The 17,090-nt window shown below is 37.6% G+C and overlaps 1 protein-coding gene across 9 annotated transcripts in view; it reads left to right on the forward strand.

Annotated features, from left to right (window-relative positions):
• The window catches only part of tcf12 (transcription factor 12), a 122,095-nt gene that overhangs the window by 66,841 nt on the left and 38,164 nt on the right, over nt 1–17,090 (forward strand). For all 9 annotated transcript variants that reach the window (XM_084405281.1, XM_084405276.1, XM_084405280.1 and 6 more), the window contains one exon: nt 10,144–10,205. In XM_084405281.1, coding sequence (XP_084261407.1) covers nt 10,144–10,205 — 62 coding nt within the window. The remainder of the gene's footprint in view (nt 1–10,143; nt 10,206–17,090) is intronic.

Here is a 17,090-nt window from a genome sequence, read left to right on the forward strand (position 1 = left end):
AGTGACTGTTAAACAAATCTCTGGGCTGGTTTATTCAGAGTTGATGTGGTGTTAAAACATACTGATTTGCAGGGGGTTCGGTCAAGAGCTTCAAAACGGTTAGTTCACCCAAAATGTATAATTCTGTCAGTAATTACTCACCCTCATGTCGTTCCAAACCCGCAAGTCCTTCGTTCATCTTCGAAATACAAATTAAGATATTTTTGATGAAATCTGAGAGCTTTCTGACCCCCCTTCCCCCCATAGACTGCAACGGTATTATCACTTTCAAGGCCCAGAAAGGTAGTAAAGCCATCTTTTTTTTTTTTTATATATTTTATTTTTCAGTTTTCAATTCCAGAATATACATGAAAACACAAACACACAACTCCAAACCCCTTCCCCAACCCACCCACGAACTGGAAAGAGAGGAGGAGAAAAAGTAAATAGATAAATAAAATTAATAATAACGAAAATGATACTAGTACTAATAATGATAAAATGAATTAAGCAATTAAAAAAAAAAAAAAAAAAAAATCGAGAGGCAGGGAAGACAACAGTAAGCACTGACAACAAAGAGCTTGTAAAGACTACAACCCGTCCATCATAGGAGCTGACAACGTGTCCATATATGCTAAATAGGGCTGCCACATCTCTGTAAAAGTATTATAGTCATTCCTGAGTATATATGTAATTTTTTCAAGTGGAAGACAGCTATTCATTTCTGAAACCCATCTTCCTATGGAAAGTTGAGAGTCCGACTTCCATGTGATAGCGATGCACTTCCTTGCAACGCACAGGGCCAGTGAGAGGAACCTCTTTGGAGCTTTTCTTAATCGTGTATCAATATTTGTAGTATCTCCTAATAAGCAGATTTGAGGATCTAATGGGAGATGTAGGAGTTTGGTCATGATGTCAGAGAAGTCGTGCCAGAATGTGTTAAGTTTTGTGCATGACCAAGTGCAATGTAGGAATGAACCCTCTTCTAAACTACATCTAAAACACAGGTTAGATATCTCAGGTTTATATTTATGTAATTTATGTGGCGTAAGATAGGTTTGATGAAGAAAGTTATAATAAGTCAGCCTGTATCTGGAATTAAGAGTGGCAGTTAAACTTTTTTGACACAATTCAGCCCAGAGCTCTGTACCCATTGTCACACTCAAGTCAGACTCCCATTTCTCCCTTGATTTATGTAAACCTGGTTTTAAAGCATCATCCATCAAGAGGGAGTACACTTTTGAGATAAGACGAGGTGTGTTACCCTCATGAAGCAGTTTTTCGTAAAGCCATCTTTAAAATAGTCCATGTGACTACAGTGGTTCAACCCTTAGTGGTATGAAGCGACGAGAATACTTTTTGTTTCCAAAATAACGACTTTATTCAACTATTTCTCCTCTTCCGTGTCAGTCTCTGACGCAGGAGCTGGCCAATACTGAGCCGGCGTTCCAATATTGATTTAATTTAAAAGATTTTTCTTTTTTCTTTATATTTTATTTTCAGTTTTTCTTCAGTATAGTTTAGTTCAGAGTATTTCAGGGCTTTCGCAGTTGATGTACGCAGGTGATTATCTGTGTTACATTTCTTGTGTTATTGCTGTCTTGAATTTTGAGTGTGATTCATTGGCCAAACACAAAATACACAAAATTTTATATGAATTAGTTTGATAACATTATTTTATTTTATATATCATTTTAATATTGTTATTGCGCATTATTTTTGGCATGATAATTGTGCAGTTAAAATCTGATATTATGATAGCCATATTTTTTCCCATTTTTAAGTTTTAATTTTAATTTTTGTTTCAGTTAAAGAAAATGTCATTTAATTTAGCGAAATTTTAGTGCAGTTTTTTAGTTTGACTGCTGAAATTGCAACTATTTAGAGCATTTTTACCACTGTAATAAGCTACTGCATTTGTGTTACGTCGTGGTCTGCAACATGTACTCTACAGGTGTGCATAAACACATGTGATGTCAGGCGTGCACCACACGGACATGCATGTCAACACCTGGACGTCTCCTTGTTGCTTCTCACGGGGAAATTGATGAATTCATTTTCGCTTCCATCCATCACTTCTCCAGTACAGCCCCTGTTTTCCCCTGAGGGTGAAAAAACACCGTTGCTGACAAGCATTGCCGGTGATGCTGCAGAAGACTAGACTGTAAAAAAATAAAAATAAATCCTGGCAGCTGTGGTTGCCAGAATAATTCTGTAAAAAATACAGTAAAATGTAAAGATATTTACAGAAGAACCTGTAAATTTTAGAGTATAAAACTGTAATTTACAAACCGGTAAATCCAACAATGCACACTGCTACTAAAATCTATTTTATACCTTTAACATATACTGAAACTAGCATAATAATACAGGTGGTAAAAGAGGAAGCCACATGAAGAATTATGACGAAGAATCTTTTCCATAAGCTGAATTATAGTAGTATATAAGGTGCACAGAGTAATTCACGCAAACACTAAACACCATCATGGTAACACACATGAACACAAATAAACATTTATTAAACAACAGAAGATGTAACATAAAACCCAAATGTGCATAACTCATAACAAAAACTATTAAGAAACATAATTATTTAAACGAAATACTTCCAAATGTGAAGTGTCACACAGGGAATTCTGGGAATGTCAGTTACATTTTTTTCACAGTAAATTATAATTTGATTTGCCCTTTTTACTTCTAAAAATGTTTAGAAATTTTACTGTAAAAATGTCATGATATTATGTCTGGTTAGATCTTTTACAGTTTTTCCCTGTATATAGTACGGGAACTTACTGTTAACCTATTAACAGTTTTTTTCCTTAGCGTTTTAACAATATTTTACAGTTAAAGTTATACTCATTTTTGTATTGCTTTATTTTCTCTCTCTCTCTACTCAGCGCAAATCAAGGAGGGCTGATATGAAGACTGTTTTAAGAGCTTGGTTGCGATAACACAGGCCTGTGATGAGAGATAGCCAACAGAAGACGTTGTCATAACTGGAGAAGAATTTTTTTCTTTTTCCAGTGTATATTGTTCTCTTGGTCTTCAAACTATTAGTTGAAAAGGCTGGAGTGTTAGTTTAAACATTTTTATTTATTTTTTTGGACAGGTTGTGAGTGTGAAATCTTTGAAAGCTCGAACAGAGAGTATTTCAAGAATCAAGGAGAGTGCATCTGTACAATCCTCTGGTTCAGTGCCTTGTTTAATGACATATTGGTGACAGAACTGGTCTGTGTCTAGTGTCTTGATTGGCCTACAAGACAAGAGCTGCAACTGTTAAGCCAGCTGTTCACTTACTAACTCAAAACATCTCGATAACAGTTGGGCATTTCATTACTACTGACTGTTGTTGTTGAAATTGAAATCTTCACTTGCATGGTATTTCACACTCAAAAATGGTAGAGGTGTGATCAGTGAAACAACTGCCTCTGACATTTCTCACGGTTTCATGTGTTGCAATAGAGCAAAATCAACATGAAACTCATTTAGGGATAGTTCACCAAAAATGTTAATTGTGTCATCATTTACTTACCCTAATTTTTCCCCAAACCTTTATGACTTTCTTCTGTGGAACACAAAATACTATTTTTTTCTTATTTTTTTCTTCTTTCATTCAATGCAAGTCAGTGGTCTGAAACAACATGAGGATGAGTAAATTATGACAGAATTTTAACTTTTTGGATGAACTATCCATTTATACAAGAACAGGTGCACTGCATTAAAGGCACAGTATGTAAGTTTCGCCGCTATAGAGGTTGCTTATTCAAAGCAATAACAAAGCCGATGACTCTGTGAATGAGTGTGGAATCATGGGAGTTTTCGTCTTCACCTCCACAAACGATGGAAAGCAATCCGACAGGACTCAAGGCAGAAATCATGTTCATGGATGAGCTAATGTGGTAAAGTTTATAATCGCTACTGTTGTATGAAGCAGGGCGGGGCCGAGACCTTATATTTTATTATTTTACTATGCTTATATGCCGCAGTCGGCTGCTGCCTCTCCTTTCATTTTGTTGTTTATGTTTATTTTATGATTAAAGTTATGTTTAACGTGCCCTTCCTTCTTCCTTGAACTTTGTTGCAGTTACATTCGATGACTTAAATTCACATTATTTTATTTCATTCTAATGAAACAAACTCAATTGCTGAATTATTACTCATACAGGTCACTTTATTTGAAAAATTTAAATTGTGGGGTAAGTTAACGTAGCGCTGTTTTACTTGGTCAAAACAATCATACTATAATATGCTTGACTGTTGAAAGTTATGTTAACTTTACTCTGTGCTTTCGCTACGAGGCTGGTATTAGACACTTGTTTCACACTGCAGTAAGCTAGATCGATATTAGAAAATCTTATAAAAAAAAGATTTATTCACCTTCTTTCCTACATTTAGATAGGTGGGCAAATGCATTTTTGTCTCAGTGCATGCATTGTTTTAGTTTGACAGGGTCGGCGCTAGCTTAGCTTAGCATAATGAATGGAATCCTTTGTTGCCAGCTAGCATGTCCTGAGTAAAAGTGATATAAAAAAATATAAAAAAAACCCACCTAATTACTTCTTGTGGCCTGCGTATTCACAACAAGTACAAATAGCGATGCAGATTAACACTAGGCGATTTCCTATGCAGATATTGACTTGGGACTATATTAGGGGGAAGCACAGGCGAAGCACTGCTACTTGGGCGCAGAGATATCACGCCCAAGTAGCAGTGCTTCGCCTGTGCTTCCCCCTAATATAGTCCTTAATATATAAGTCAATATCTGCCTAGGAAATCGCCTAGTGTTAATCTGCATCACTATTTGTACTTGTTGTGAATACGCAGGCCACAAGAAGTAATTAGGTGGGTTTTTTTTTTTTTATATCACTTTTACTCAGGACATGCTAGCTGGCAACAAAGGATTCCATTCATTATGCTAAGCTAAGCTAGCGCCGACCCTGTCAAACTAAAACAATGCATGCACTGAGACAAAAATGCATTTGCCCACCTATCTAAATGTAGGAAAGAAGGTGAATAAGCCCTATTTCAAAAAACGGTGGAGTGTTCCTTTAAGCTTAATTTCAACATATATTATGGTGTGGAAAATGCTGTATTACTGTTACTACAAATAACCCTTTTCTGATTATCCTATGTTACCCACTTGGCAAAATAGTGCTGTCTCTGAGGCATGGTACAAACATGTTTCTCGCGGTAAATCTGGGACAGCGCACAAATATTGAATTCTCTTTTAAGTCTGGTGCTTGAACAGACAAATTCACACAAAAATGATGTCAACATGCCCGTCTTGGCGAGTATCCTAGCAAACATAGTAGGTTTAGGCTATGTCTTAACTGAACATAAACAGTCGAGAAAGACAACGCATGTGTGCAGTATCAGTGTACTGGCTCTCTGCATTATGTCTTAAAGTGACAGCAGCCTAATATTCCTGCTGCTGTCTGTTTTTAATGTTAATCAAACAACAAAAGACAAGGAAATCACTCACTGCTCTTGACTGAATAGTTTTTGTAAGTTTAATAATGATTAATCTTTATTTAATTTCTACAGTGAAGATTAAATGCAGTGTTGTTTTCTATTCGATTACTTTATTCAGTTTCTGCACCTGAAAAGATATGCTCTATTGCATTTATTTGTGCTGTTGCTATTTATATGGCCAAAATTTAAATGAGAATTTTATTACAGTATAGCAGAATACTTACATAAAATGCAAAAAAATATATATATATATTATTTCGCCCAAAAATATGTCTTAGTAAGATTATATTTAAATCCTTAGTTTTATGATCAAGGATCTAGAGGGCCCTGACAACCATCCCCCCATAGTTTCATAAACTCCTGTGGGAGATATTTGTTTTACTTGGTGTCACATTTGAAATGAAATGTTTTTAGAAAATACAGAGCCCACTGGTTCTTGAGGTCAGAAAAGTAATACAAAATGTTAGAAGAATGTTGTCTGAGGTGTATTTTCACTGCAAAACAATGCCGCAAATTTAGAGAGAAGCCACTGCAAATTGTATTTTTAGGCTGCAAAAATCCTCCAAATAGTCCTGCATAATCCTAGTGGGATGTATGTATATCCAGTGTTGGGGAGTAACTAGTTACATGTAACAGCATTACGTAATTTTATTTTAAAATAAAATAAAGTAATCCATTACAGTTACTGAGAAAAAAAAATGTAATTAATGAAAATCTCAACGATTACAAAGGCGTTACATCTGAATATGTTGAATAATATTAATTTGTTGTTCCAGTGCTGGAAATTTAAAAATCTGTATTTAACCTCAGAACGATCTCAAAGTAAAAAAAAATGGCAAAAGTCTGGTTTTGTGGTGGCTGTGCTTTAAAATTGTATTATTATAATCTTAATTCAAGTGATGAAGGATTTTGAAAGTCTGACAGTAACCAGTGTTGAGTGCTACTGTAAGGTTAACCCTGCCTGGTTTGAATGTTTGAAAATGATTAACAGTTGAATACATTCATTGGACATTTAGAAAAAAGTAATCAAATGTAATCAGTTACATTACTTTAATAAAGTAATTGAAATAGTTACACTATTTGTTATATTTTAAAGAGGGTGACTTGTAGTCTGTAACCTATTACATTTCCAAAGTATTCAACACTGCATATATCCAATATCTCAATATCACTAATATGACACCAATATAGAGTACCAAGAAGTTGCAGGCTATTAGTTGTTCCCAGAGGGCATGTGTAGAGTTGCAGGAGCTGTTATCTCAGCAGGGAGTCGAGTTGGTGGGGCCGTTAACGCTCCCCTGCTGACTGACAAGGTCACATGCTCCAACTTTCCTAGTTTTTCGAATGTAAATGAGCGGACCGCTTGCTTCAGCAGCACCGATCCTTATTATACCAGCTACTTCCCCAGACGTTAAACACATCTCTAGCTGACTTGTCTTCAATCTTCAGTGATCCAATGATTTTCCTGGCATAGCCTTTTCTCATCAAACTTCATAACCTCATCAGGTTCCTTCTGTTACGGCTGGTCCCTGTAAACATCCCCTGCTCCTCCAGGCTCCCCAGTCACCTGTTTGATAGATTGTGTGACTAGAACAGTCATTAGCTGTGATTCAGCAGGGGCATTGATAACCTATTGCACGGTGGCTAACCTCCACACTTCCCCGTGCGGCGGTGCTTCTCCCGTCCCCCCGCGTCAGCCACCCCGGCACCACCCCTTCCCTTAAAGCCCGGCGAGGCCGGAACATTCATCATCCGCAGTCAGATCCCGCTTCTATAATGTATGATGTGTCGCGGTAAAGGAGTAGGCGGCAGAGAGGGGAGGCCGGGCAGAAGCAGCGAGGCGGGTATTGATCAGGCCAACCCCCCCTTCATCCGTCTGTCATCGCTCCAGCTAAGAGGAGGAGGGCTGTAGAGGACGTGGCTAATCGTCAGCTTTGACTCCCACTTCTTGCAGTTCATTTCTGGAGAGATTCCCCCTAGTGACCCCTCCTCACACATGTACTCACTGTCACTTCCTCTCACAGTCACACACTCTCCTCTCACCTGCTGTCTCGCATATTCTCTGAACTCTCTCTCTCTCTCTTTCTGTCTCCAAGAGTGTCTTGGCCGAGAGTGTATAGGAAAGGAAGGGGTGTGTGTTTGAGGGTGGGGGCAGTGGCCTCACAGCTGCGCTAGCTGGCACTGCTTCCTCAAACATCATCGCCGCAGCCAGCAGCCCGCTTGGCACAAACACTCACCAGTAACACTTAAACAAATTGCTATAGCAGTGGAAGAGCTGTCTTACATTGTTGATTTTTAACATTCCGAGAGACCCCCCCCCCCTTCTTCGCCTTTGGATGCTTTCAGCTTTTGGAACGCTCCGTGTTTTGAATGCACGCCCAATAATTTTGCAGAACTCGCTCTCGTTCTCTCACTTTCTCTCTGAATATCAGGCCCCCATGGGTCTCCTCTTCCTCCACAGCTCTCAGAGTCATTCTTAATTTTTCTGTTCCCCTCATCCGGTTCATTTTTTCACACTTATCTTCAACCGCTCGTCCTACATCACATCTCATATACACACACACACAAACACACACACACACACACACACACACACACACACACTTTATATGTGTATGTATGTAATATAGTCATATATGTAGTTATGAAACAAATGAGTTAAAAACAAATTAAAATAAGGAAATATAATTAATTTTTTATATGTAAAATATATATATATATATATATATATATGTATGTGTGTGTGTGTGTGTGTGTGTTGTCCTTTATAGCGATATATGTTAGCTCATTGATGTTTGTCATGATTTAAAATAATACAGCATTTTTAAAACACTATTTTATTGTTTTATTGGTTAAAATTATTCTTATTATATCTGGATAAAAATATATAAATATAATAGTGCTGGGCAACGATTAATTGCATCCAAAATAAAAGTTTGTGTTTACATAATATGTATGTGTACTGTGTATAATTTATTTTGTATATGTAAAAACAAACATGTATATATGTAAGAAATATTTGCATGTGTATACTGTATATATATATATTTAAACATCATTTATATTATATTATCTGAAATATACACATGCATGTGTGTGTATTTCTATTTATATATATACAAAATAATTATTTTGTACACAGTACACACACATATGTTATGTAAACACAAACTTTAATTTTCACCTGTCCTGTCCTGTCTTTTTTTTTTTCTCACTGATAATACCAGTTGTATTTTATAGAGATATATGTGGGTGACAATTAAAGCTCATTGACGTGTGTTATAATTTATGACTCTGACAGAATGTGGGTGTATGTGTGCAGTCAGGTGAATAGGTGCTTCTCTTTGTTCGGCTCTGCCATTGCTGTTAGCGCAGATCGGCCTTTCACTCTGGCATGCTAGACAGTTAAATGCATGTTTACCGTTCAGATCCTCTGGGACTCCTCCTTAGTGGTTACGGCACTGATCGCATTAAGGTCCCTCGACATGTTACAGCGCATGGCTGGGTTACGCTGCACGAGAGCATGCCAAACCATGCGTGCAACTGCTCGCTGCATCAGAGAGACCCAGACCGAGGGAGGATGTTTTTCATGAGTAGCGCTTCCAGCTCTGCCAGGATCTAAAACAACAACACGGCCTTATAAATTATTCAGCGTGGACAGAGAGTGTGTGACAAAACACATGCTGCAAATGAATATTTCAATGCTGGACACGAATACATCTGTAGAGGAAAGACTTGTTTGTGTACGCCACAAACTCAGAAACCTCAACTTAACTTGAGTAGCAGCCCAAGAAGTCAGGATGAGGCGAAAAAGCCTCCTAACCTTTAAAGTCGCTGAAAGACAGATGTTTTATTCTTTTGTGGTGACTGAGGGGGAGGGAACACAATAGTTTACCCACAACTATACTCCCTCTTCCTTTGCAGGAGTGCAAACTCTCAAATGTTATATCACGCCGATTGAGATCAGTTTACACCACAGGGGAAGCAGTGTTTTCAGTTAAACCACTGTACCTGATTACTGCTGTCTCTGGAGGCTACGCCAGCGCAGGAACTCGCACGCTCAAAAACACGTGGCCTTCAGCAGAACCGAACCTGAAACGCGTAAGCCTAAAGGTGTAACAAATACTTTTCGGCATCCCAATTTAAGTTACAAAAATATTTCCTTTTCCCTGGAGTAAACAGAATTTAGCTTCACTGCTGTGTTTGTTCTAATGTTTGAAAGTCTGACAAGGATAATATATGATGTTTTTAGAGTTGTTTATCATTTTCCTTTAGGAGTCTCGTGTTTTGTTCTCGCAGAGAGTTTGAAACTGCTGAGTTTAGATATTGTGAAGTGCATGATTCATACGGCTGTGCGCTGTGCACTTTTATTTGCCCCTTGGAAGCTCACGGGCCGTTTCTGCGATAGGAAAAGGATCAAGATGGATTAGTATCGTTGACTGAGACCCGAATGACCCTGTAGTTTACTGTCTGATGGGCAGCTAGAGAACGTACACACAGAAATAAATCACACCTTGTTGATGAAATACGAAATATAAGTTAGGCTTTCCTGACCTTCAAGTGCCAAAACTCTCACAGAATGTGTGAGTTTTGGCAGTTATTGTTTCAGTTATCCTGTTTTTCACATGATTAATGTTTTTGTTTAATGCGTATGGTGCTGTTCTTATTGTTTGTGTCTTTGTTTATCCATAGGCAAGTCTGAGAGGCCTCCGTTCTCTGGCTATGGGAGAGAGCCAGGCGTCTCTGGATGCCAGGTAACAACCGCAACTTTTTTATTAACATGTTTTATGCCGTTTTTGCTTTTGTGTGAATCTTGCAGGTTTCTCACTTAGACCCTGATTCATCACAACTACCAAAGTGCTGAAAGTGAACATGCCAAATACTCCATCACATGGCTAATTGGTTGTGAATCTTAAGATCAGTTAAAAAAATTAATTTTAAACGTTTTTGAAATAAGTATTTTATGCTAGCTAAGGCTATATTTATATAATAAAATACAGTAAAAATGTTGTGAAATACTATTGAAATTTAAAATATATCTCATAATATATTTGTAATAGTATATTTTAAAATGTAATTTATTCCTGTGATGGCAAAGCTGAATTTTCAGCATCATTACTCCAGTCTTCAGCGTCACATGATCCTTCAGAAATCATTCGAATATGCTGATTTGCTGCTGAATTATCATTTCTTATTATCAATGTTGAAAACAGATGTGTATGGAAGCTTGTTTCCGCCACAAAAGAAAAAAATGTAAATGATAATTGCGACTTTTTATCTCACAATTGCGAGTTTACAATTGCGTGTTATAAAGTCAGAATTGCGAGATATAAAGTCAGAATTACGTGAAATAAAGTCACAATTGCGTGTTATAAAGTCAGAATTGCGAGATATAAAGTCAGAATTCTGACTTTATTTCTCAGAATTGCGAGATACAAAGTCAGAATTGCGTGAAATAAAGTCGCAATTGCGTGTTATAAAGTCAGAATTGCGAGATATAAAGTCAGAATTACATGAAATAAAGTCACAATTGCGAGATACAAAGTCAGAATTGCGTGAAATAAAGTCGCAATTGCGTGTTATAAAGTCAGAATTGCGAGATATAAAGTCCGAATTTTTTTCTCGCAATTGCGACTTTATATCACGCAATTCTGACTTTATAACGCGAGTTTATATCTCGCAATTCTGACTTTATTTCTCAGAATTTTGAGATATAAAGTCAGAATTGTGAGATATAAAGTCGCAATTGCGTGTTATAAAGTCAGAATTCTGACTTTTTTTCTCGCAATTGCGACTTTACCTGTATATCACGCAATTCTGACTTTATAACACGCAATTGCGAGTTTATATCTCGCAATTCTGACTTTATATCTCCCAATTGCGTATTATAAAGTCAGAATTGCGTGATGTAAAGTCGCAATTGCGAGAAAAAAAGTCAGAATTCTGACTTTATAACACGCAATTGCGACTTTATTTCACGCAATTCTGACTTTATATCTCGCAATTCTGACTTTATAACACGCAATTGCGACTTTATTTCACGCAATTCTGACTTTATATCTCAAAATTCTGAGAAATAAAGTCAGAATTGCGAGATGTAAACTCGCAATTGTGAGATAAAAAGTCGAAATTATCTCTTAAAATGTTTTATTCTGTGACGGAAACAAGCTTCCATAGATGTGCTGCTTAATATTTTTGTGGAAACAGTGATACATTTTTTTCAGGATACAAAATTTTTTTGTCACATGATAATGCTTTTACTGTCACTTTTGAACTTTTGAACAGTGGTGTATACTAATACATTTGTAAAATGTATATAAATTTAGTTTAAACAAATATTAGTTATTGTATTATATTTGCGATGCCTAATGCATGTTAACAAAAAAAGTATAAAGCGGTACCAAAAATCATCTACTAATCTCAAATAACTGGCAAAAGTCATCAAAGATTCTGGGAAATCCATTGGTCTAAAGATATGGGAACCTTGTTTTATAGTTTCCGGTCCGATTTCACATCAGACAATGTTGAAAGAGTGTTTTGTGGAGTCTGGATGCTTTTAATCTGAATGCTTTTTAATAGCTTTTAATATGACTCAGCTCTGTGATTTAGAGGGAGAGTTTATGAATGTGTTGTGTGTAGGGAGCATGCCTTCAGCACACAGAAACATGACTTTCAGCACTTCCATTAAAGCAGGGTCACAGTGCCCAGCCCTGCTCTCCTCCCTCAGCCACACAGATGTTCCAAACAAAGACAGGATTGTGTGAGCACACCACCCCGCTCCCGCTCTCGCTCTCTCCTGCCCGTTCATTCTCTCTGACACGGTTGACGTCAGTCAGTCAGAGAGTATACTTGAATTGTCTGTGGCTGGCGCTTTTGCTCTGTTTATGTTTTGTTGGCCCCCCTCTCCAACCTGTTGTAATGACTACTGGGAAACCAAGAAATAAACTCTTTTCCATGCTAGTGCAGTCTTCGATAGATTGTGTTGCGTATTAGTGCTATACTTACACTGGAAAAAAATAAATCCTGTCGTATTTATAGAACATTTTTTGGCAGCTGTGGTTGCCGAATCATTTTGTAAAAATGTAAATATATTGACAATTTAAAATGTACACACATTAAAAAAATATATATTTTAAACAGGTAAATCCAACAGCCCTTTTCTGCTGAATTAGCAAGGCTATACTGCTACTAAAATTTTTTTTTTTTTTTTTTTTTAAACACTGTATACTGACAACCACCACAATAAGACTGGGTAAAGAGAAAGTCACATGATGATTCAAAGTTCATCACAATGAGCTTTTTCTACAATCTGAGGGAAATACTAATAAATAGAAGGTGCACACAAGTACAAAACACCATCATGGTAAAACACGACACTAAAATAATGCAATAAACATTAGCCGCTTTCTCAACATCGGGCCGAATAGTCCTAAGAATGGTCAGGAATGGTTCCAGTTATATTTCCACTTGAGCTTGGTTCTGCACGGCACGATTACAACCCGTTCTCGGCCTGGAAGTCTCAGCACGGTTGGCTAACTGTATAGTGACGTCGCCACTTTGTCACCTGTCTGTTGCCTGGCTATCAATTTCTCTGGATCTGCCCAAGCGCGCTATTTGAGCGACGTAAACACAAGTAAATAATAAAATGAAAATAAATATTTGATCATCCTCCATAACGCAGTCGCTATTTACATCACATACCGTCTGTAAACTCAAATGCATCAGGCAACGACTCACGATGTTTAGCCGACGTTGGAAAAGATATAACGTAAAATATACATAACTAATAACAAAAACAAGAAACATTATAATTAAAATGGAAAACCATCAAATTTGAAGTGTCAAATCAGAAAATGAGAAAATCAGAATGTCAGATTAGATCTATTACAGTTTTTAATGTAGCAGTCTTTTACAGTTAAAATGAGTCATTTTTTTACAGTGTATGGTCATTAGCAGAAGGATTTAGTTAGCATGCAGGGTCTTGGCTTAGATTAGAATTAATGCCATGGCTAAGATAGGATATTAGAGGAAGACTACCTCTCCAGCTTAAGTGTGAGGTCAGCGCAGCACTCGACCCGAACGACCCTTTAATAACCTCGGCCTCTGAGCGCTGCGTCCACCTCAGGAGAAGAGAAACACACAAGCACACCTTTTAAAGCACCGTGCTTTATGCGAGCAGTGAATGGCGCTAGTCAGAACGAATGAAAACACGGCTGGCTCTCTGGCGCGTTCGCTCATTCATAAAAGAGCTTTCTGAAAGGGAATGCCAGTTCAGACATTTTGTGTGGGAACTGGGGAATTTATGCTGGCCTGCAGCTGCACAGATCAGAGCCTGGCAGAGACTCAGTTTGTCTAGTCGCCGAAGAAAAACAGGAAGAGTGAAAAAGCCGTTCGGTTCCTGAGCGAATGTGGGAAGAATGCGGGCTGCAGGGTGGCTGCATTAATATTCTGCACCCCTCGTGTTAATACGGCCATCGCGTCTGCCGCGCGCATATAAACAGATGACTATCAGGTGCAGAGATTATCGGAGAAGCAGTGTTTTTAATACGCGAATCGGGCGCCTAATAACCCAGTCTGCTTCGAAAATTGAGCAATGCACATTGCGGAACCTAATAAAAGGCCCTATTTGTTCAGCGAGTGCCAAGAATGGAAATATCTGCAGTAGTAATCTATCAAGTGTTTGGCAGTGATGGGAAGCGGTTACAGGATTTTCACAAAAGCAAACAGCCTGTCTTTTTATGAGGTTTGTCATCATTTGCAGGCTAAACCTCTCCCTCAGCAAGGTATTATTGCATCATTTGAACCTGATGTGGAACTGTACACCTTTTATTGAGTTAAATATTCAAACTGTCTCAGCCAGCTGTGGCCCCTGTATCTCTGCCTGCCAAGCATCTCATTGGCTGCTTTCTTTTACATCAAGTGATTCTTTGAAAAAAACGGTGGATTTCACATTGGCTCGGGAAGCGAGAAAAGCTTGTTTAGAACCATTAACAGTTCTCGCACGTGCATTATTCCGCTGATGTGGACCAAACACCATACAACATATTCGGACAGTGTTTTCTGCAATAGCATACAGTGGCATCGCAACACTAATACTTAATCTACAGCACAACATGCATAACAACCAGTGTAGATTTCAAAACGAGTGACTCTTAAGAACCAGTGCCTCTTCTTATTAAATACAAACATACATTATGAATATCGTAGTCCGATTCCAAAACAAATGTGAACCAGCTTTTTTTAGTAAATCAAAACCATTCAGTGCAGTCTATGTAGTTCAATTTTCGAACTATGTAGTCGGTTTTTTTTTTTTTTTTTTTTTATATCATAAACATACAGCTCAAACCGTGTCATTTTTTTCTTATGCACCCGTTTTTTTTTGTGAATCAAAACCATTCAGTGCTACCAAGATACCCGAACAAATGACTCTTAAAGGAATAGTTCACCCAAATATTAAAATTCTGTCATTATTTATGATTTATATTTACTCATTTCGTTCCAAACCTGTATGATCTTATTTCTTCTGCAGAACAGAAAAGAATTGAGAAATCTCAGTTTTTTTGTCCATACAATAGAAGTTAATGGTCACCACTATTTGGTTATCAATATTATTCAAATTATCATATTTAGTGTTTAGCTGTGAAGTATACAATCATAGAGTTTTAATTCTTTAAAAAACTGTGTAGTTTGATTCTCTAACAAATTACCATTTTTTTTAGTGATTGACTAATTACAAGCCAATTCTTTTTGGTGAATCAAAACCGGACTGCGTGACCAGTGTCGTCCTAGGGAATATGCTTTTTCCCACCTCATACAAATGTATGCATCTCTATTTAGGAAAGAAGCTTTATTGACCATTTAACAGTTTTTTTACATTATACATCCTAAAATAATAAATTTGATTCATTATTTGCTTGCCTTTGCTTTGCAATATCTTTAACAATACCTCACTGAAGGCTGCACTACTGTTGCCATCTTTAACCTTGCAGCAGGAAATGCCATGATCCAAACATGAGAAATGTGAAAATAGTGAAGCGATAAGAGGCGAGCGGTAGAGATCTGCGTTCAGCGGCACGATGGCTGTAGGTAAGCTCTGCGCCCGTCCCCTGTGTGGAGGATTATTCTGATTGTTGCGGCAGGATGCGGTTGACAGATGACTGCTATTATCTCCACCAATCTGCCTGACATTTCACTCAGGAAGATGATTGTTCAGATGTGAGCGGGCTCAGAAGCCCCTGTGATTCTGTCAAGTGCTCTTATAATGAACACTACTTCTCAGTATCCGCAAGATTGACCAGACTGACATGTAAGCTGAGTACTTGTTTTAGAGGCTAAACCGTGGTGGGCAGTTTTTTTTCCTCTCACCCGCTAACACATGGCCATGTTCATACAAACACTTATACCCTGGCGGGAAGTGAACAGGGCTTTTGTCAGTATATCGCTCATACTTAGTATTAGGGATTTGAACACAGTCCAAACCGTAAGTATTAAACGTTGCTGTGTAACTCATCCCAAAATGGACATGAATGATACCTCAAATGATGTGGTTTGTTGACGAGAGGTGTATTATTACTTTTCTAAGCAATCAGACTTAAGATTTTCACCTGGCAGATGAAAAAATATCTCATAGACCCGAGACCTATCTAGAAACCAGAAAATTACTAAGGTTTTTTTTTTTTTTATGTAGCGACTGTTTAGCAACGGCCTGGCATTTTTCTTCAGAAAATGCACGTTTCTCATTCATTCTATATTCAATTTAACAAAGATCTCTCTAATCCCCTTTCGTTTCATGGAACCACCAGTTCTCTGAATGTAATCTTTAAATAGGATTCAACTAATTTCACATCACTATAATAAACCACAGTAAATCCCCCTTAAAGTCACTCTCTCCCGAGTAGTAAATTAGTATTCTATCGCTCTTTCATCTGACCCCAGCGCTTCCCCCGTCTTGTTTTTGCATTGCGGCTAAAAAGTAAGAAGATAATATTGCTTTGAGGATTTCATATCATTGAACAAAGGCAACACTAGTCAGTCTGTTTTGCCATGTCAATGTCAATGATGCCACCTCCCTGACAGCCTGTCACTTTGGAGAGCTCGTGTCCCCCCTCATTCCTCCTGCAGTAAAGGAGAAGCCAACCTGATTTTCACACGATCTGATGGCCCTTGTTTTAATAGGCTAAATTTAAGGAGTAGCAGCTATTTTTGCTTTCTTCTGTAGCCACGACCAGGGCTTTGATTATGACTTCTATCCGACTTTGATACCGGTTACGTTTCCTGTGTACAATGTGTTCATTTTTAAGAACTATACAAAACAGAATGATCTGACCAATAAAAAAATAAGTGCACTGTTTGTTGTTTTCAATTTTATAAGATTTAAAAAAGAAAAACCTAAAATAATATTTAAAACGACATTTAAGTAATTCTAAATAAAAAATAATACAAACTAAAATCACACAAACGATTAATATGATATATATATACACATATATACATCAGTGACGGGCAGTGCATTTCACACCTAGGCCTTCAGTGGTGTCGTACCTGAATTAATCCACCTCTTAATACGCTTTTAATAGCGCACAGACTCTTTATAATTGTGAAATTGCTGTTTGATTGTGCACCGGCAGTTATAGGGTTAA

Source organism: Rutilus rutilus (assembly GCF_951802725.1).
Source record: "Rutilus rutilus genome assembly, chromosome: 3".
In the NCBI taxonomy this organism is placed as follows: domain Eukaryota; kingdom Metazoa; phylum Chordata; class Actinopteri; order Cypriniformes; family Leuciscidae; genus Rutilus; species Rutilus rutilus.